General features: G+C 35.0%; 1 protein-coding gene and 1 long non-coding RNA gene across 3 annotated transcripts; one reads left to right on the forward strand and one right to left on the reverse strand.

Moving 5' to 3' along the window:
- The first annotated feature begins 1799 nt into the window (after positions 1-1799).
- LOC108470906 (uncharacterized) lies at positions 1800-5502 on the forward strand. Its single transcript, XR_001869429.2, has 6 exons — positions 1800-2193; positions 2992-3068; positions 3206-3353; positions 3604-3762; positions 4655-4803; positions 4939-5502. It is a non-coding gene; the product is annotated as an uncharacterized LOC108470906 (long non-coding RNA).
- An 877-nt stretch (positions 5503-6379) lies between these two features.
- Positions 6380-12348, reverse strand: LOC108470556 (uncharacterized). 2 transcript variants are annotated; one of them, XM_053030190.1, is made up of 8 exons: positions 12226-12348; positions 11270-11579; positions 10186-10383; positions 9761-10033; positions 9447-9549; positions 9142-9260; positions 8524-8700; positions 6380-7501 (listed from the first exon to the last, which is right to left on the reverse strand). In XM_053030190.1, exons 2-8 carry the CDS (start codon positions 11567-11569, stop codon positions 6629-6631), a joined length of 2043 nt encoding a protein of 680 aa, XP_052886150.1. In that variant the 5' UTR covers positions 11570-11579; positions 12226-12348; the 3' UTR covers positions 6380-6628. The 2 variants fall into 2 exon arrangements, with proteins under 2 accessions (XP_052886150.1, XP_017627395.1); XM_017771906.2 differs by lacking the exon at positions 12226-12348 and adding an exon at positions 11980-12219.
- Between the last annotated feature and the right edge of the window lie 9086 nt (positions 12349-21434).

The following is a 21434-nucleotide window of genomic DNA, read 5'->3' on the forward strand; positions in this document are numbered from 1 at the left end:
TACTGCCTAAGTAATCTAAAGTAGGGATTTTTCTAGGGTTATCAAATCTAACCGAATGCCAATGAACAAAATTAGAGTAGAAGCCATTAAATTCCCAACAACAGAATCACCTGAAATCCTATCGAAATCATCCATTGGATCGTTTTTTACTGGCACTCCATTGAAAGAACATTCATTTGGAGGAACCTTACCCATCACTGTACACCTATCATTTGTCCCAGTTATGGCATGCCTCACTCATGTCCCTGACATTTTTTGTGTAGTTGAAACAACCAAAATACTAACATCAAGTTCACCTTGTTCTAGTACCAGAGGAACCTTGAACATCAGATCCAATTGAAGCGCTTGATTTTTGACTTGCAAAAATGAACCTTTTACCTTTACAGTCAATGCACGAAAGAAAGCAATAGCAGCGCAGGCTTGATGGAGCTTGTTCTTAAGGATCGCGGGATACTCATTCGTGTCAATCAGTACCATCAGTGCCTAATCAAACGGCGGAGCGTTACGATTATTAAACCTTTTTACCTCCACCACACCACCATCCCCATCACTATTTTCATATTTGAAAACCGACGTTTGAGGTACTGCCAAAGACGTACCAATCACATTCTCACCCGCACATAACCCCTGGATCGCCGCACAAGCACCGTAAAACTCTATGTCAAGTTGACAACAGTCATCATAAATATTACGGCCTTGTAGAGAAATTCTAACTAAGATAACATTCAAGCATCCTTCAAACTGGATCAGTGCTTAAAAACCAGCCGATTTTTGAAATGTGACGATCTTCTGCACAAATCCATGAGGTGAAAAAACCTGATGGAGCACTTCTATAGTAATAAGGTAAAGCATATGATAGATTGTGACCAAAAGGGCTCGATTCAATTCATCACCAGCCATGGAGAATTGATTGAAACTCTGATACATTTTGTTACGAAAAAAAACCAAGAAGCCAAAAATGGGAGAGAATGAAGGGAAGGAAAAGAGAAATTCCAGAGAGAGAAGAAGAAAGAAGAAGGAAGAAGAAGAAAAGAGTAACCGGAGAAGGAAAGAGATAGAGAGAAAAAAAGAAGTTCAAGCCGGGCTCAACAAAAAATTTAGCCTGTTTTTAAGGTTGGGTTTGGCCCGGCCCGAAATATGGGCCTAGAAATTTGTCCAAGTTTAATCTGAGAAAAAAATAGTAGGCTCGAACCAGACCCAATCCGGCCCGGTCATATTAATTTTTTTTACTTTTTTTATTAAATAAAAAACTTTAAAATATAATAAATCAAATACATCTAAAACATAAAAATAAATATTAAAACAAAAACAAATAAAAATGAGACTAAAACAATTCTTCAAATAATACATAAATTAAAAATATAATAAAAAGTAATTATATTAAAATTGAAAAATTGAAATAAATTAGAACTAAATTAAGAACCAAATTATATTAATAACAAAATTGTACAATATCAAAATAACATTAAAAACAACAAAAGAGTAAAGTAAAAGTACTAAAGTTACTTAAAATTAAAAATTAAAAAAATTAAAAAATTTTAATATTAAAATTGGGTCGGGCCCGGGCCAAAAAAATCTTACTCGAGACCCAACCTATTTTCTAAACGGGCCTCATTTTTTATCCAAACCTATTTTTCGAGCCTATATTTTTACCCAAACCCTCCTATTTTTCGGGCGGATCTTCGGACCGGGCCGGGTCGCCTGGCCATGCACACCTCTATGTGTAACGAATTCATAACCCCTTAGCAATTACAAACCATTATATATAGGAAAAATAATAGAAAATATAAAATGGAAAATAACGGTACAGATTAGCTGGATGAAACGCTTTGTTTCATTACAACACGTTTGGTTGGCATGAATAATCAAACTATTCTTAGATGATTCGGTGATAAATAGCTTGGTTCACCGAATCCTCCATTCGACAGAATTTCATTCATCTCCCATTCCACCTCCTCCCATAATAGTCATTTTTTACCTGATCTAAAGAATAGCATGACAGAGCCTCCACCGAATAAGAAAAAAAAACATAACTTCCCATTCTCGCCCTTTACCACCCTCCCTCAGCAAACACCTCAAGTTACCACACCCCAACTCTGTCTCCTCGTTCCCGTTTAGTTATTCTCATCCTACGATCATCATCGACAGAGATCTCGACATTGTAAAAAGCTTCCCCAAAATTGAGACGATAAGGTTATTCCCCTCAATCTCACCTTCATTGTGAGAATTTCATCTCTTTGCTTCCCTGCTTGTATTTCATTAGTAGGGAGCTATGAAAAAGATGAGTTTTCGAAAAAAAATTGGTCGATTGGTTGATCCGATTATTTTAAGGCAATTTAGGGTTAGAAAGCTAAGCTTTTTCTTTTTTTTTTTTTGAATTGTTGGGCATTTTTGTTTATTGTAAGGGATTTCAGGTTGCTTGTTTCAATAGTAAGGGATTTCAGTTTCAGGTTGGAATTTGTTGTTTGTGGTAAATGGGTTGATGGGGTTTTGGATTTTGAGCTTTGAATCAGTTACAGAGTTTTTGAGCAAGAAAAAGAAAAAGAAAACAGAGGCGGGGGAGATGAGGAAATTGTTTTACTAGTAAATTTGCCATTGCTTTGCCTTTTTTTTTTTCAATTTTGATTCTGAAATGTTAGGCTAGTTACAGTGTAAGCTGAACAAAGCTTTTCAGTTGAGAAAACCATTGAAGTTAAATTAAAGAGAAATTCAACATATGTGCTAATACGCTTTGTTTATTTTTGAATGTTAATGCTTAGAGAATCATAAATTGCATAGAGATTTAGCTACTGCATCGGGTTTTAGATAAAATTTTACCAGCATCATTATTTTGATCTTGAATTGCTTCGTGACAATTCTTATGAATTCCATAACAAGTTCGTTAACTCGAGACTTTATGCACTACTTTTAGAATTTACAAATTGTACTCTTCCTTAGGACTTGCATTGGGATTTTTTTTGGTCAAATCTAACTTTTTGTCTCGCAATTTAGGTTTCGGATTTTGGGCTTGCAAAATTAGCTTTGGATTTAAAAATCCATGTAACCACATGTGTGATGGGAACCTTTGGGTAAGTTAACATTACATATTGTTTGGTAAATTGAAAAATTAAATACTGATTCTCAATCGTTAAAATCATAGTATATTACTGGAAATTAAATACTAAATATTCAGGGTTTTCTGATAAACGGATTTGTTCTTTTTTAGATATATGGCTCCAAAGTAGGCAACAAGTGGCAAGTTAACTGAAAAATCCGATGTTTATTTCTTTGGTGTTGTTCTCTTGGAGTTAATTACCGGGCGCAAACCTGTTGATGATTCTTAGCCGTTAGGTGACGAGAGCCTGGTTGAATGGGTAAAAGGCTATTCCGCTATGTTTAGTTGTGTTTTCAAAAGTTTTTCCTTGTTTTAACATGCCGTTTGCTTTGGCTTTCTTCGTAAGTTTTAGCTTATACTGTTAGAATCTTCAAGAAATTTGATTTTCGTCTGAATAAAATCTAAAGTTACAGTCTAATATTGTATTACCTTGATTGTTTGTTCATAACAAAACCTGTGGCAATGTTCCAATTTCAAACATTATAATATGATTCAAACTTGTTACTCAGGCTCGATCTTTGCTTGCTGAAGTAATTGAACATCAAGATTTTGATATGTTGGTGGATCCGAGGCTGGAAAAGAACTACGTGGATCACGAAATGTTTCGAATGATTGAGGCAGCTCCTTGCGTGTGACATTCAGCTGCTAAAAGGCCTAGAACGAATCAGGTAAATAGATTTAAGTACTAAAGAACCATTTTGAGAATCATTAGAGGGTCATGTCTCATACTCCATGTCCGAATATATATGTTGGACCATACTAGTACTCAAAGCAAAATGGAGAATCCAAGTAACAAAAGTAAGAAACTTGAGTGTTTATGTGTTCTTCGACATTTATTTCTTAGCTGGTGAGAGCTCTAGACTCACTGGACGAGTCATCGGATCTCACATACGAAATGAAACCTGGCCAAAGTGAAGTCTACGATTCAGCACAACAATTTGCACAAATCAGAATGTTCCAAAGGCTAGCATTTGGCTGTCAAGACTACAGTTCGAGTTTCTTTAATCACTCTCAAAGCAGTTGGAGGAGTCGTGACAATAAGGTAGCTGGAAGAGTCGAGATTACGGAAATCCAAGTGGCGGCTGGAGTCGAGAACAAAGGGATAGAGATTATAGGAATCCGAGCGGTGGCTGGAGTCGAGAACAAAGGGATAGAGATTATGGGAATCCGAACGGTGGCTGGGGCCAAGAACAAAGGGATCGGAACTCCTTAATGCCTTGAATGTAGTTTTAATGTAAAGCAAATCAGATGAGTTTTCAATGCTTTACCGTTACATGATAATTAAATTGCCATTACATGAGAGAGTTTAAAGGGATGTCTTGACTCTAAATTTTGGATAAGATTCATTAATTATGATCATTGGATCATATCATTTGATGTGTAATATTGTTAATTTTTAACCCTTTTTTTCCTTTTTTCCTTCATTATTTTTTTTAATGAAAAAAAGCTTATATTTTTCCCTGTAAGAATGCATTTATTTTCTATGTTTTGTGTAGCCTCAAGTTTGCTTCTATTTGTATTTAGGTTCTACAATTTAATCTTTTTTATATCCTTGGAAAGGTTGTTGAACTATGGATAACAGAGTGGATGAGGCTGGATCGTTGTGGAACATGGTTTTACATACACAAAGTCGTTCTATCTCAAAGCGGTTGTTTTCTGGGATGATTTCTTTATTTGATCATCATAGCATGCCAGATAAGATAATAGAGGTATACCAATCACCATCCCGAATGCCATACAAAACCAATTCTGATGTTTTTACTTGACACCACTATTCTGTTTGTGAGCATTTGTATCAAATGAAGCACAATTATGTTGGTTGAGTTATTGGTGTTTTTCTAAAGGTATTTGCAGACATGGAGGAGTTATGTGTCAGACCAGATGAAAACACAGTCAAGAAAGTAACTCGTGCCTTTCAGGAACTCGGCAAAGAAGACAAACAGAAGTTGGTTCTTAGAAGATACATGAGCAAATGGAAATACATCCACTTTAATGGGGAACGAGTTAGAGTGAAAAGATATACATCAGATGAAGATTGATGTTCAATTTAATGAGTGCATTCTCTTGGCGTCAATGGCATTATATGAGTATGTATCTGTTGCGCTGGACTTTGCCAATTAGGTATTGCAGCATCAAGGAGTCTTATTCACTTTCCTTGAGATAGGCAGCATACACTTGAATGCTATATGAATTGTTTATCATTCCTGGGGGGTAGTTCCCTGTATATAACTATAGCTTGGATGTTGCAAACCTCTTCTTTAATTTCTAGGGATATATATATTGTTAGAAGGACAGAAAAGGGTTTTTGTTTTTAATGTAGGACATTGTTTTGAGATTTTGTCCTTATAAGACTCTTATGTCTTCATATCATCATTGACTCAATTGAAATATTAAATAGTTTTTGAAGATGTCTCCACTGTGAATTATTAGTTATTTTCTGAGTGTCATCATAGTGTTTCTAGAGTGGCATAACCCAAATTGATGACTATGACGTGTGCTTGCAATGCCAATGCACACTAATGATTGACAATGAAGGCTGTGGTGGTCGGCGACTCCTCGTGGCAGTTTGGCCTCAAATAAATATTTATCGTCGTATCTGGCCAATGTTTGATTTTCAAAAAAAAAGGTGGTATAATTAGTAACTGCGGTCTTTGAATTGATTTTAGCTTTTAAAACAATCTCTTCAACATTTGCTTGCCATGCCTTCCAAGGCCTAGCTAGCAGTTTGGTTTGTTTTCAACTATTATTGCCATTAATACTGGAAAGCTTTACATGTAATGAGAAGAATGATCGAAATTTAAAAGAGAGATTAAAATGAATTTTAGTGCGAGCGACGTGAAAGGCCAATTATATGACAGTATTGAAAATATGATATTAAGAATGTAATTAAATTATTTTATTAAAATTTGATCAAATTATTTATTATTTATTATATTATATTTAATTATAAATTTAATAAAATTTAATAATAATAATCATTTACTTAAAAAGATAACTCTTAAGAGATTGAATTACTGATTACAACTCTATTTTATTACTGTTTTACTTTATTACAGTTTTATTTCATTACAGTGAACCAAACATATTATAATTCCTTTGCACATTGTTTCACTAAAACCAGACGCCCTCGTTTTACTTGTTAGTTGCCTAGTCTTCATTTTGACCCATAAGAGTCAAAAATTGATAAAAAAAGAAAAAGTTTTCAGATTCTAAATGAAGAGTTAGGGATTGAAGGTTCTTTTTTCCTAAATAATCAAAGGAAAACACTTTTCATAAACAAGGCTATTTTGACAGTAGATTGAATCTTGATTCAAGGGTTAAAGAAACTGTAGAACTCTTTGATTTTACACAGGTGTAAATAAGTCCCTCCCTTGAATACAAAACATAAATATACCAACATAAAACTGTGCTGTGGGATTCAGAAGGGGAGGAATCGTTAATATGAGAAAATAACAAAAAGAAAAAACGTTTAACATATAAAAATAAAGGATTTCGAAAATAATTTGCTTGCATCAAGAGAGGGGAAATGATTTCCTATGAGACTTCCTGTTCAGAATATACACCATGACCATGGTTCTGGGTCTGGTTCTGATTCTGAACATTCGGAGGTTGGTCCTCTTCAAGCTCCTTTATTAGCTTTTCAATCTGTCTTCTATAAACAGGCATGAAATGATCACTTATCATAGTCTGGGAAAGCCGCAATTTACTATACAGGGATCTCGGTGTAAGGAAAATCCCAATCTTTGCCTCCATTGTCCGTTGCCTATCATCCGTGTCATCACTTAAGCTGGGAGTATCAACTTCAGACTCCACCTCATCAGACTGAAGTGTAACTATATGCATTATCTTTCCAGCAGGGAAAAACCTGTGCACTTCCTTTGTTTCTGGAACTGAAGTATCCGACTGTCCCTCACCTCTAACCTCTGCAATGGCTGCTGCTTCTTCTTCCCTTATTTGGTTAACAACATCACGCTCGTCATCTTCGGCTTTATCGTAAAGCTCATGCTCTAGTTGTTGCCACAACTCAACTTCATTCATGCACTCATCATGCGTGTTGTGGCTAATAAGGTCCTCACCAACTTTCAGCTCAGCATCCCTATCACGATGTTGTTTATCATCTGAAAAGGAATACACAATTTCGGAACTCCATTCAACTCCTGATGAAGACACAGGAAGTTCAATGGCTTCTTTTGTACTTGAAGTTGAGTTTATTGGGGAAGACGGTAGGAGAGGCTCAGACATTTCTGCTTTGTTGGGGCTAGATTCCAAGGTATTTCCTTCTTCCTCCGAGTTTGATCGAGCAGCTGTGCCACGATGACGGGGTCCAATACAAGACCAGGAGGACAGGTTTATGGTAGGACGTTTCCATGCTGCATGAGCCATGCTCTGCGCTCTTCTCATAACAACCTGTAAATCAAATTCTAAAGAGAATTAAAAAGGTTAAAAAGATCAAACAAAAGTAGCGGTTCAAAGTTCAGGTAGAATTAAGGCCGAAGGAGATAAAACTTCCACCACCAAAGCAGTTACCGCACTTTAAGATTTTGCTTGATAGGGTGGAAAGAAAAATAGAATGATGGAAAATTAAAGGAGAAAAACAGAAATAAAAAATATTTTCTTTCTATTGGTATGCTTGATAAAAAAGATGAAAACATCGAAAGAAAAAAAGCTCCATTTAGTTTCTAAAAGTATTTTCTTTTCCATTTTTAAAAATGATTTTCATTTTCTATTTTTGAAATGGAAACATGAACACATGTTTAGTACCTATTTTTTATAATATAAACATGAAAAATAAAATAAAGAAATTCTACAATAGTATAGATTCAATCGAAGGTACCAGATTAAATATTAGAAAAACTATTGAAATGAAGAACTTTTTTGTATTTATAAGAGTTCAAATCAGATTCAATTCACTTAATGATAAAATCAATGTTTTGTCATTTTCAGTTTTACAAAACAGTTTTAGTTAAAAATAATTTTTATCCTTTTCTAATTTTCTCATATTTTTATTTTTATTTTCCAAAACCATTTTAAAATTTTCAATCAAAAACGTTCTCTTCATTGTTCTCCATTTCCAAGAAAACAAAAATGAAAATGGTTTCCAAGTTCTAAAACCAAATGGAGCCTAATTTTCTTTTCATTCATTACTTGATATAGTTGAAATCGAGGAAAGAAATTAAAACTTCTGAAAAATGCACAACTTAAAACAAACTTATGCCTGTCTTATTTTCTCTCACCCTATCATTCCAATTTAGTCTATCTTACCTTCTTTCCTCTAACTTTTCTTTCCTTTTCCACTAAACATACTCAATTTAGGAATGAAAAAAATTTAAAGGTAAATTCAACTTGAAAAGCTATTAAGAACTAAACAACAGGATCTAGCAAAAATCGTTTAATGGTGAGGCAAGAACAGGGTTCATTAATTCAGCTACCTGTGTACCATTAGAAACTGGGCGTAAAATTGCCCCAGCCCCAGCAACTTTTGCTTTAGCACTGGCTATAGATGGAAGGCGAGAACCCAATGCTGAAGCCGATCGATAAACGGTACTCAGAATTCTTGTATGCTCAATTTGATTCCTCAGATCATTCAACCAAGCAGAGGCCGTCACCTGAAATAGAAAAAAAGAAAAATAGTTCATGATAATATCACATAGCCTTTAAGCAAATGAACAAGATACCGTCCAGAACAACATTTCAATGAAACCCTATTTGTGCCAGCTCCTAAAATCTATCAGCTACAGAAAGCCACAAATCACAAAGAGGACCATTCAACCACAACAGGATAGGAGAGGAAGAACCAGAGAGAGGCAGACAACTGAAGGTGAGGCCAGTAAGAGTTCACAAGCCAGCACTTATTTGCTATTAAGGGGTTTAAACTCATCCTAGTGCAAATTACTGTTCTTCTTTGAAAAGAAAGGCAATAAAAGCTTAAGGAGCACAACCATATCAAATGGAACATGTAAGATACTTATGCTTACAGTAGAAATATCTCAGCATCCCTTTCTTTCACAAGGAATAAATATAATTTCTAAACAACTGATATCATTTACCTCAGCACGCAAATCATCTACAGAAGCAGCTGAGAATGTAGGCACTAAGTCTGCTCCATTTATAACAGAAGTAATAAAATCAGTCCCCGAGTCTGCTAACTCCCATGTCATACAAGCAGCTGCATGCAGCACATATATGGTCAGTTCCATTACTATGTTCAAAGAAGAAGGTATCACATTAAACAAACATCCTAAGGGGATATGTCATACCATATTACAGCAGAGATGTTCTATACAGGAGCATGTGAAGAGGCATCTATTCTTGAAGGCTAACACTAGATGAGAGAGAGAGAGAAAGAACAAACCTGGAGCAAATGTGACACAGGTAGTTGTTGATAACTCCTTTTGCTCCCGCAGCACATAAGTTAGAAGTGCACCAGTGCCTCCCCCCAATGAATGCCCTACAATCTATTAAATCAAATTCAATAAATCTATTGATTTCAGCAAATTTTGATAAAGTAGACAGGTTTAATTTTTAAAAGGTTTAAAAGATCAAAAAACAATTTGATATTTTCACAATTAGCATTATCTAATTAGCAGCATTCTTGTTAAGCAAATATATAGACAGAAAATAGTTGCAGGAAAATTTATGGACATAAATTGCAAATTATGCCTTTACCTTAACCTTATAAGTTGGATGTTGACCAAGTGCTTTAATAAGACAAGGAGTGGCAAGCTTTGCTATCCACCGAGCAGCTGCTACCATTCCGCAATGTGCATAACCTAAAACTAAATCACTCACTCCTCCCTCTTGCACAACAGAGTGATGGAATGGAACTATAGCTCCAGTTGCAGCTGTCAGAGTATCCTTGATACTGTGTGTTCCACGAATTAATAGAAGAAAACATTCTGTTTTGTGGTCTACCAATATTGTAAATGCAGGCTTCAAAATCTGCAAGATTTCAATAAATATGATAATACTAATCATAAATTCAAAAGCACATTGACAGTACAATTGAATTGTAATACCTTTGAAAATTAACTACAATATTAAATATATATATCACATACTAATCCAGAAAGTTGGGGGGCGACACAACTTACTCCTGCTTTGGGTTCTTGGAGAAGAACATCTTCCTCTGCATAACCAGTCTCCTCCAAAAATAAAGGAAATGGTTTTTTTGAAAAATGCCAGCACAATGTCAACAAGTTTAACAGATATTTAAGTTCAGCATTTATATCTGGTCCTTTGAGCTCAATGCTATCTTTACCACCAAATACACTTGCAACATGTAAATGTCCCTGAAAAAAAAAATAACCATATTGTTTGTAGTGCCAATAATAGATACATCAAATTGACAACGAACTATTAAGAGTTTCTATAAACACTACTTCATAAAAACACGAAAGCCTGATCTGGTGATTTGTTTACAGAATACAAGAAATTCCAGGAGGATATAGGATATCATATCAAGTTCTATAATTATCTCAGTACAATAAAACTAGAGCATCGTATGGAGAAAATATGTTTCTGCCCAAGAACAAACAAATACATGTACTGTAAAATGGCTTTAAAAACATCAAATGAATTTGTCTTTGATGCTCATACTGAGATGCATTAGGTTTACAATGAAATGCAGTGTTAAGACATCATACAACTATACCTGTTGCACAGAGGCATGATAGGTCTTGACTCCTAACTGTGAGAACCATGCATGGATTAAGTACAAAACAGATAATGACATAAAAACAAACCAAAATCCATTGCACTGGATTCATCCTTTAGATTAAAAACCTTACTTATAAATCTCAACACAAAATTCGAAATGTAAGTTAGGTTCATGATGGTAGTGGCATAACAAAAGGATTCAGAATTCTGAACTCATGATTCTGATATGAACACTGTAATTAACAAGAAAGTCGAATGATAGTAGATTTAAACTAACTGGAGCAGAATCATGAAATTTGGCAGAAAAACTAGCATTAGTCCAACACCCATCATCTCTCGTATGTAAATGAAACTGCCAACTTCTTTAAAAACAACTTCCCCCACCCCTCCCAAACACTCGTATTCTAGTTACTAGCCAATCTGTTTTACAGTCCTCAAAACAGAGTAAATGAAACCAATAAAATAATCATGGCATCAAACATTACAGCAGCAATAAAAATCAAAGGATGCATACGGTACCTGCCTCTTCAATAAGAAGTTGATCCCAAATGCCAAATCTCCAATGGGCCACTTCCCTAGAGTCTCAGAGTATGTAAACCTAAGAGTTTCAGACAAAGTAGAAATCGTCTCTACCCACGTTGCAGGAGCTTGAATTAACCTATGCGAAACGCGATCAAGCCCTGAAGAAGGATTATTGGACAAATCACTTCCATTTTCATTGTCATCGTTACCAGACCTATCTGTCTGCAATTTACGATTCAATGTATAGTACAGAAGAGCAGCTGCACCAGCTGCGGTAGCCATAGTTGCAGTTGCCATGAGTTTATCCCTAAAATATTAAATAAAAGCACAATTATAATTACCTCAGAAAGCTTGTAATATCACATTCAAACATAGACGAGAAATATAGTCAATGCTTTCTAAAAACAATATTGGAGAAAGGAGAGAGCATTGTAACCTTGTATTTGGCTGCTGGGAAAACTAAAGAGAAAGAAAGAAATCGAAATTCAGATCCTATTTCTAATAGCTAACATGCTTCATCGCAATACAGAGCTATAAACTTTGAGATATATCATCTACGGATTAAACGAAAAAAAAAAAAAACCCATACACACACAAACACACGGAATGTGAAAAAAGAATAAAACATGACAACCTAAACATGAGGAAAATCTGGGGGGAAAAAACCCTAATAACACGGCAAATCGGAATATTTAAAATTAACGAACCTGAGGAGCTCGATATTCACTGAAATTCTCCGATTAATTACGAAAACTACCTTCGTGTGTAAAGAAACCGATTGATTACTCAACGCATATTCTTTTATTTTATGTTTATTATTATTAGAGAGGGAGTGAGTGGGGGAGGCATGGGTTAATTAGTGGAAAATTTTTGTAATGCCGGTTTGTAGTACACGTGTCCGAATCTAATTGCAGGGAAGCTAGGAAATAGGTGTTTTAAGAATTTAAACCGACCTTAGCTTAGCTATTAGGATTGTACTTTTCCGGTCTTGGTGTCTTCTACTGTAAGGATGGGAGGGGTGGCTTCAAAGTACAAGTCCGGATGCAGAATTTATTCAAGTGTAACCCGTCTCTATTGTGGTTTGAATTATATTTTTGGTTTAAATATCCCAAATTATTTTTTATTTAAAAATCTTAGTCCTCCATTTAATTTTACTATTAAAGTTAACAATGTCAAAAATAAAATAATTCTTAAAAATAAAAAATTATTAAAAAAGATAAAACTCATTAAAATTATAAAAAATTATAAAAAATTATAAAATTCAATGTTATATAAATCGGACCGGATAGGGAATCGATTAGGGTATCAATTCGGCGAGACGTAAAAATTAGTTGACTAACGAACTGGTACAAACTAATTGAAATAAGCTTAAAATTGGTTGAATCGATAGTTGAATCGATTTTGAATTGGCCTAACCAATTGGTTCCTAGAATAACCAATATAAGCTGGTTCAAAGCAAATAAATTATTAAAACTTATAATAAAAATTATAAAATTGGTTTAATTGCTAGTTCAACTGATTTTTAATTTAGTTCAACCAGTCTCTTCTAATTCACAGGTCTACAAATTTTTAAAATTTTAAACTTTTTTAGCCCTCAATATTTATAGTTTTTATCAATTTGGTCCATACGCTTCAAAAGTACATTATTTTTTTATAAAATTTTAAAAATATATTTTTCTTATTTAAAAAATAAATATTTAAAAAATATAATTTTAGTAAAAATAAAACTCTTTAAAATAAAAATAAAAAATAAAAAGATATTTTTAAAAATATTTTTAAATATAAAACTTTCAAAATTCAATGTTATCTAAATCGAATCGGATTGATTGGATCAAGAACTAGTTGGGTATTGGTCTGATGAGAGATAAAAATCTAGTTAACCTAGAATCGGTACGGACTACTTGAATCGAGCTAAAAAAACCAGTTGAACTGGCGATTGAATTAATTTTATAATTTCTTTAATTTTTTTATTTTTAGTAATTTATTTTCTTTAATCCGGATGGATAGATTGTTTTGGAAATCAATTGGCCACACTAGTGTTGGGGATCAACCCAATTAAGCAACGAACAAGTAAAAATAGCGGAAAAATTTGAGAAATTGAATACAAAAATTTAACGTGAAAAAACCCCCCCAAAGAGGATAAAAAAACCACGGGCAAAGATATTTTTACTGTAATGGAAAAAGAACGAAGAGTATAAAAGATGAAAATAAAAACTAAACCTCAAAACCTGAAAACAAAGAACCTTCAGAACCTAAACACAAAATTCTCCAAAAGTGTTATGAGTTCAATATTTAATAGGTGTATTTTCTAAAGTTGTAAAAGAGCCTATTTATAGGCTAAATTCGTAGGTCAAATACTAATAAAATAATCTAGACTAATCAGAATTTAACTGAAACAAAAAAACAAAGTTTAATTGGAAGATTATCTCTCAAATTTGATTGAAATATGAGGCATACTCAACAAATCTCCAGCTTAACTCGTATTTCCACAATGCCATCTTTGCCAAAGCCTGCCACGGGCCTATCTTGAACTATGCAGGGAATTAACTAAGTCGAATCTATGCTTAGAAGTTAGAAGACTTCTAGTGTAACAGCCCGATTTTGGGCCTAGTCGGAACAGTGGTTTCAAGACCACAAATCTGACGTAGTAAAACTTTTTTTATCACATTTTTATGGTTTAAAATTTTCTGGAATGATTTCATGAAAATTTCGTTCAAAAATTTTGACGTTTGAGCATTCAATTTAGCAAAAAAGGACTAAATTGTAAAAAATGAAAAAGTTGAGTTCTACGTACTAGAGGTGTCAAATTTCTTTGAAATTTTACATGGAAGGTCCTTAGATTGTAATTAGACCATTTTACTTTAAGTTGGACAAAAATAAACATGAGGTAAGAGAATTTTAGTGTTTTAAGAAAAGGGCATTGTGGTCATTTAGTAACTAAATGAATTAAAAAGAAAAAATCAAGCCAAAATATAGTCCATCTTCTTCATGCTTGTGTCAAAATTTAGAAGGGAAGCTATAGCTAGGGTTTGGCCACTTTCAAGCTCGATTGTAAGTCCGTTCTTGCCCCGTTTTTAATGTTCTTTACATTTTTGAAGTCATTATCACTCGATCTATCTATTTCTACCATTAATTTGAGAAATGATTAAGGTCTAGGGTTTGAACCATGTTAGATATGTGTGTATTTTGATGCCTAATGGTAGAAAATGTGTGTTTGGTGTGTCATAAACAACTTTTGCTAGGTGATTTTTGATGAAAATGTCAAAAGGACCAATTTGTAAAAAGGTTATAAAATGTGTGTAAAAGTGCGATTAAATGAAAATTGTGAGCTTTTATAAGCATGAAAGAGGTTTGACTAGGCTTGAGAATCTAAGAAATTGAATTTATTTCATTTTACGAGCCTAGGGACCAAAGTATAAAAATGTCAAAGTTTAGAGGCAAAATGTAATTTTGCCATAACGTAATTTTTGGGCTGAATTAAATAATGTGAATAATAAATGAGTTAAATTTGCTATTATAAATCAAGAGAAACGAGGTTCGGACCTAAATCGGGGGAAAAACAAAGTGTTTGACGAGTAGGTCCTATTTCTACTATTTTGTACCGAGGTAAGTTCTTATGTAAATAATGCATTGCTTTAATTATGTTTTAAATGCTTTATTATTTTATGAATTATGATTAACCATTGAACGTGTTCGAAAAATTTTAGACAAGAGTGAAATCTCTATTGAACTTTAGGAATAGATAGGATACAAATGTCATGACATTAGGGTAACTAAGGCTACGTGTAAGACCATATTTGGGATATGGCATCAGTATGAGACTTCGTGTAAGACCATATCTAGGATATGGCATTGATATGAGACTTCATGTAAGACCATAGCTGGGCTATTGGCATCGATACGAATTCTATGTAAAACCATATCTGGAATATGGCATTGGTATGGCACCATGTGTGCAGAACTCCCGAGTATCCTTTAATATTCCAAGTGGTTCAACAGGTAATTAAATGAGTATGTCAAAGATGAATTTTGTGTAAATCCAATTCGAGATGACTCAGGTATGTATGTAAAACTCATACAAAATGAGCTCGTTATGTGATGAACCCTCGGTAAGGTTATGATTGAGTAAGTTATGATTATAAGAACTTAGTAATATTTATGTCAATTATCATCATGTTGATTGTATGTTAAATGTGTATTTATGATGCCTATTATTTGCATGGGAACTTACTAAGCTATATAGCTTACTCCCCTTGTCTTATAGTGTCGCCAAGCTAGCTCAGATTTAGGGATCATCGGAGGCTCCATCACACCATCAACTGATTATTTTGGGTACCAATGAATTTGACATTTTTAGTTGTGGCATGTATAGGGACTTGGTTATTTTGTTATGTGTCATAATTGAATTGGCTTAATACATTGGCCTATATTGGTTGATAATTCATTGTAAATGGCCATATGGAATTGGCTAATATTGGTTTAAGTATATATGCATATAGTGAGGTTTTCATGGACGTGGAAGTTTGCATGATTGAAGTTGATAAGTATGTGATGTTTGTATGTGGTAAATGGTAGCATGTGAATGATGTGTGGATGTCTTGTTTTTTGGTTGAATTGGTTGGTTGTAATTGCTTGGATTGGTGTTATGTTTTGTTATGTAGGTAAGTGCATAGAAGGGTGAAAAAATGGCTTGGTAAATAGCCTTATTTTTTGTCCACACGGGTAGACACACGGGCATGTGTCTAGGCCATGTGTGACATACAGCTTACCCCATGGGCGTGTGCTCCAGCTGTGTGCCCCCTGCACCTTAATTGCTGCAAAACAGAATGCTTAGAACTGAGCACACGGGCAGAGACACGGGCATGTGTCTCAGCCGTGTGGGTGACACGGCCTTAGGCATGGGTGTGTGCCCTGGGCGTGTGAAGTCTGCACCTATTTTATGAAAATTCATAATTTTTAAATCAACCACATAGCCTAGCATACGGGCGTGTCCCAAGCCACACGGGCGTGTCCCAAGCCACACGGGCGTGTGGCTCTTAAAACATGTAAAATTTGTTAAGTGTTGTGAAATTTTCCAAAGTTCTCGGTTTAGTGCTGAACCGCTTCCATTGGATGTGTTGGTCCTCGTAGGTTCGTTTTAGTGATGTTATGAATGTATATGAAAAGTTTTAAATTTAGATGGAAATTTACTTATCGGTTTTGTATGATTGCTTCTGTATAAGTTTGATAATCCCTTGTACCATATTCCGATGTCGGATACGGGTAAGGGGTGTTACATTTAATGGTATCAGAGTTATGATTTAGTCAATTCTCAGACTAACGTAGCGTGTGTAAGAGTCTAGCTATACATGCCATAAATGAACTGTGATAGTGTGATGACTTCTGACCATTGTGAATAGTGTTTTAATATAGTAAATGGATCCCAATCGAGCTAAGGTTGATAACGTTGAAAGTAATGCCTCGGCTCCTGCTCAAGGGGCAGCACTGTCTGATAGTAGACCCCCAACGGTTGGTCAGGGAGAAGGGGGTAGGGAAGCCTTTCTCCATATGATGAATGAGTGGTATATGGAATTTTTTTGAACAAATCCGAATGCCTAACCTCCTCCACCCCCACCTATTCCTCGACTGGTTCCCGTAGCTCCACAAGGTATAGAATTTGTAAGAATGAATAATCCCCTGGTTGATAAGATCCGAAAGCACGGGGCTGAAGATTTCAGAGGTAATATGGATGATGATCCCGGGAGAGCCGAGTTTTGGCTCGAAAACTCCATCAGGGTATTTGATGAGTTGTCTTACACACCGGATGAGTGTTTAAAGTGTGTCATCTCACTTCTGAGAGATTCTGCATATCGCTGGTGGAATACACTGGTATCGATGGTACCAAGAGAGAGGGTTACATGGGAATTCTTTCAAGAGGAGTTCCGAAAGAAATATATTAGTTAGCGGTTCATCGATTAGAAACGTAAGGAATTTCTTGAGCTGAAATAGGGTAAAATGCCAGTGACCGAATATGAGCGAGAATTTTTCAGACTTAGTAAATATGCTTGAGATTGTGTTTCCACCGAGGCTATCATGTGCAAGAGATTTGAGGATGGATTGAATGAGGATATTCGTGTGTTAGTTAGGATCTTAGAGCTGAAAGAATTTGTGGTGTTAGTCGAGCGAGCTTGTAAGGCTGAAGAGTTGAATAAAGAGAAGAGGAAAGCTAATTGTAAAGCTAGAGATTAAAGGAAAGGATCAATGAGTGAGTCATTTCCATCTCAGTCAAAGGAATCTAAAGAAATATATTCCCGTTCGAATGTATCAGTTGGGTATTCCCACAGAGATCGTGGGAAGCAATACTCTAGTTCTAAATCTTAAGCCACTTTAATGGCAAGTGTGGATAATGTAAGGCCTAACAGACCTGAATGTTAGCATTGTGGAAGAAGACATCCCGGTGAGTGTAGGATGAATGACCGGGCTTGTTTCAAGTGTGGCTCTCAAGAGCATTTTATCCGAGATTGCCCCAAAATGGCTGAGAAAGAAAAATTTCAAAGTGCAAGGCCGAGCAATACTACTAATAGGGGTAGGCCACCAAGGAATACTAAAAATGGAGCTAGTAGCAAAGGTGTGACGAAAGATACAGCTGTGAGATCTGAGCTCAAACACCTGCTAGAGCCTATGCCATCTGTGCTATCGAAGAAGCGACATATCCTGATGTTATGACTGGTACTTTTTCTCTCTATAATACTAATGTAGTTGCATTGATTGATCCTGGATCGACCTATGCTTATGTTTGTGTGAAATTGGTGACTAGTAAGAGCTTACCTATTGAGTTTACTGAGTTTGTGATTAGAGTGTCAAACCTCTTAGGCAAACATGTATTAGTTGATAGAGTTTGCAAGAATTGTCCCTTGATGAATCGAGGTCACTATTTTTCGACTGATTTAATGTTGTTGCCATTTGATGAATTCGATGTTATTTTGGGTATGGATTGGTTGACACTGCATGATGCCATAGTGAACTGTAAAAGAAACATTATTGAACTAAAATGTAAAAATGGTGAAACTCTTTGGATTGATTTAAATGAGTTGGGTTAGTTACCTGTTGTGATTTCTTTAATGTTTGCCCAAAAATACATAAAGAAAGGTTGTAAAGCTTATCTTGCTTATGTGTTGAATACAAAGATGTCTAAATTGAAAATTGAATCAGTATCGATAGTTTGTGAATATTCAGATGTGTTCTCGGAAGAGTTGCCTGGGTTACCACTAATTATAGAAGTCGAGTTTGGTATTAATTTAGTACCAGGGACCTCGCCAATATCTATTGCTCCGTATGGGATGGCTACGACTGAATTGAAAGAATTAAAAGCTCAGTTGCAAGAGTTGACAGATAAGGGTTTTGCGAGACTGAGTTTTTCTCCATGGGGTGCTCCCATATTATTTGTTTGATCAGTTAAGAGGAGTAACGGTATTCTCAAAAATTGATTTGAGATCTGGCTACTATCAGTTGAGAGTTAAAGAGGCAAATGTGCCGAAAACCACTTTCAGGATAAGGTATGGGCACTATGAATTTCTTGTTATGCCTTTCGGACTAACTAATGCACTTGCTGTTTTTATGGACTTGATGAATAGGATCTTTCGACCATATTTAGATAAGTTTGTGGTTGTGTTCATCGATGATATCCTGATTTATTCTCAAGATGAATTTGAGCATGCCAAACACTTGAGGAATGTACTACAGACTTTAAAAGATAAGAAATTGTTTGCTAAATTCAGTAAAAGTGAATTTTGGCTCTAAGAAGTCAGATTTTTGGGACACATTATTTTGGGTGATGGCGTTCGGGTTGATCCAAGTAAGACTTTAGCAATTGTTGATTAGAAATTGTCGAGAAATGTATCTGAAGTTAGAAGCTTTTTAGGCTTAGCTAGATATTACCGAAGATTTGTCAAAAGGTTTTCGATGATTACTGCTCCTATGATAGCTTGTAACACCCCTAACTAGTATCTGTCGCTTGAATAGGGTTAAAGACATTACCAGACATATCGAAACATTCACATATACTTAAGCATAACATAATCAAAACATATATAATCATTCACAATTGTCCTTTATATAGGTTTAAGAGACCTTAAACATGCTTTAGAAAGAGCTCGCGACTAAACTGAGTTCATACAAAATTTTTCAAAACTTAAACATTTTTTAAAGTTATAAAGGTCACACATCCGTGTGAACAGGCCATGTGCCTTACACGGCATTAGACATGCATACATACTAACTTGTCCACACGGCCACATGGCACGCCCATGTGCCAGGTCGTGTGAAAATTGGGGAGGCTACTGACTTGGGTCACACGGCCAGCCACAGGCCCATGTGCCAACTCGTGTGCCACACACGGCCAAGAGACACGCCCGTGTGTCTAGGCCGTGTCAAAACTGTAAGGTATACTGACTTTAAATCGTAGGGTACCCCAGGGGACACATGGCAGTGTAACATAACCACGTATCACACACGGCTAAGACACACGCCCGTGTCTCTGCCCGTATAGAATAGGTCATTTACAAGGCCAATTTGCCACCCTAATTTTGGGTCCTCCCTACATAATCAAAACCAAACATTTTATACCAAATTCTCAGCCAATTCACAACTAAACATACATTATTCATGCCATTTCATTAACAACAAATTTCATTATTTTTAACTAATTCAAAACATACCAAAAATTACATAGAAAACTCATTCATTCTAGCATATCCTTATCTCAATATTTCATATCCAATCTCATACGAAAATCATAACATTCCCACAACTAAATTAAATTACCAACTTACCAATTTGACCATTTCTCACTAGGTTATTCATGAACACATCATATGAACATTAATTCATCACATAGTTTATGCTTAAAAGACATACATAATCACAACCAAAACCAAGCCACATCACATGGCTAATATTCACAACTCAAAAACATATTGACATATTTCTAGCTTATACATGCATACTTCAATATACACATTATTAAAAGGTACCAAAATATAGTTCGATAGTGTGATGATGATCCTCGATGATCCCCGAGCTTCTGGTAGCTTTGATATCTATAAAACAGTTGAAAACACACACAAAGTAAGCTTTTAAAAGCTTAGTAAGCTATATACAAATAAACTTATCACAAATCACAACTATAAACAAATCATTTGTATGAATTACAACATAATTTAATGTCAAGTTCATATTTCTCATATAGCTCAAATACTCATAACCATTTGCTCATATGTACATCACATTTCCATATAATACAAACATATTCCATATGTTCACACATATATACATATTCTTACCTTTCATTCTCAATCTTAATATACATTTCAAACGTACCTGAATCAGATACATGTTCACATAGTCATTCATTTTCTCAAAATGCCCGTTGAACCGTTCAGAATCAATAAGGATACTCATATAGCTCGAAAAGCTCGTACAATGCCAACATCCCAGATGTGGTCTTACATGTAATCAAATATCGATGCCACTGTCCCAGGCAGGGTCTTACACGAAATCAAATACGATGCTAATGTCCCAGACATGGTCTTACACGTAAATCATAAATTGATGACAATGTCCCAGACGTGGTCCTACATGAAAAACACATATCGGATCCTATGTCATGACATATATATCCTAACTATTCCTAAGGTTCGTATGGGACTTTTCGGACGTCGAAACACTGTTGATGCTTTCACAATTTCACATATTCATCTTCCAAGACATTCATTTCATTTCAATAGCATATAAGCATAAATAAATTGATTCAAACACATTTATTTGTATATCGACTTACCTCGTACGAATTCGAACAAACGAAATCGACTACTCAACGACGTTTGACTTTCCTCGATCTAATTCCGTTTTCTTTGGTTCTTGATCTATACATATTCAAATTTAACTCTTTTATTCAACAAATCATTAAATTCAATCCATATACACATAATTAGGGCATTTTACAAATTAGCCCTCACATTTTTACATTTAACACTTCAGTCCCTAATTCATAAAATCACAAAATACACAAAATTCCCTTTTACACATGTTAGGTCAAATATTCATAGTATTCATATAAGCCCACATATTTCATTTATTTTACATTTTAGTCCCCCAAAATCTCATTTTCACAATTTAGTCCGAA

Source organism: Gossypium arboreum, chromosome 6, assembly GCF_025698485.1.
Source record: "Gossypium arboreum isolate Shixiya-1 chromosome 6, ASM2569848v2, whole genome shotgun sequence".
NCBI lineage: Eukaryota > Viridiplantae > Streptophyta > Magnoliopsida > Malvales > Malvaceae > Gossypium > Gossypium arboreum.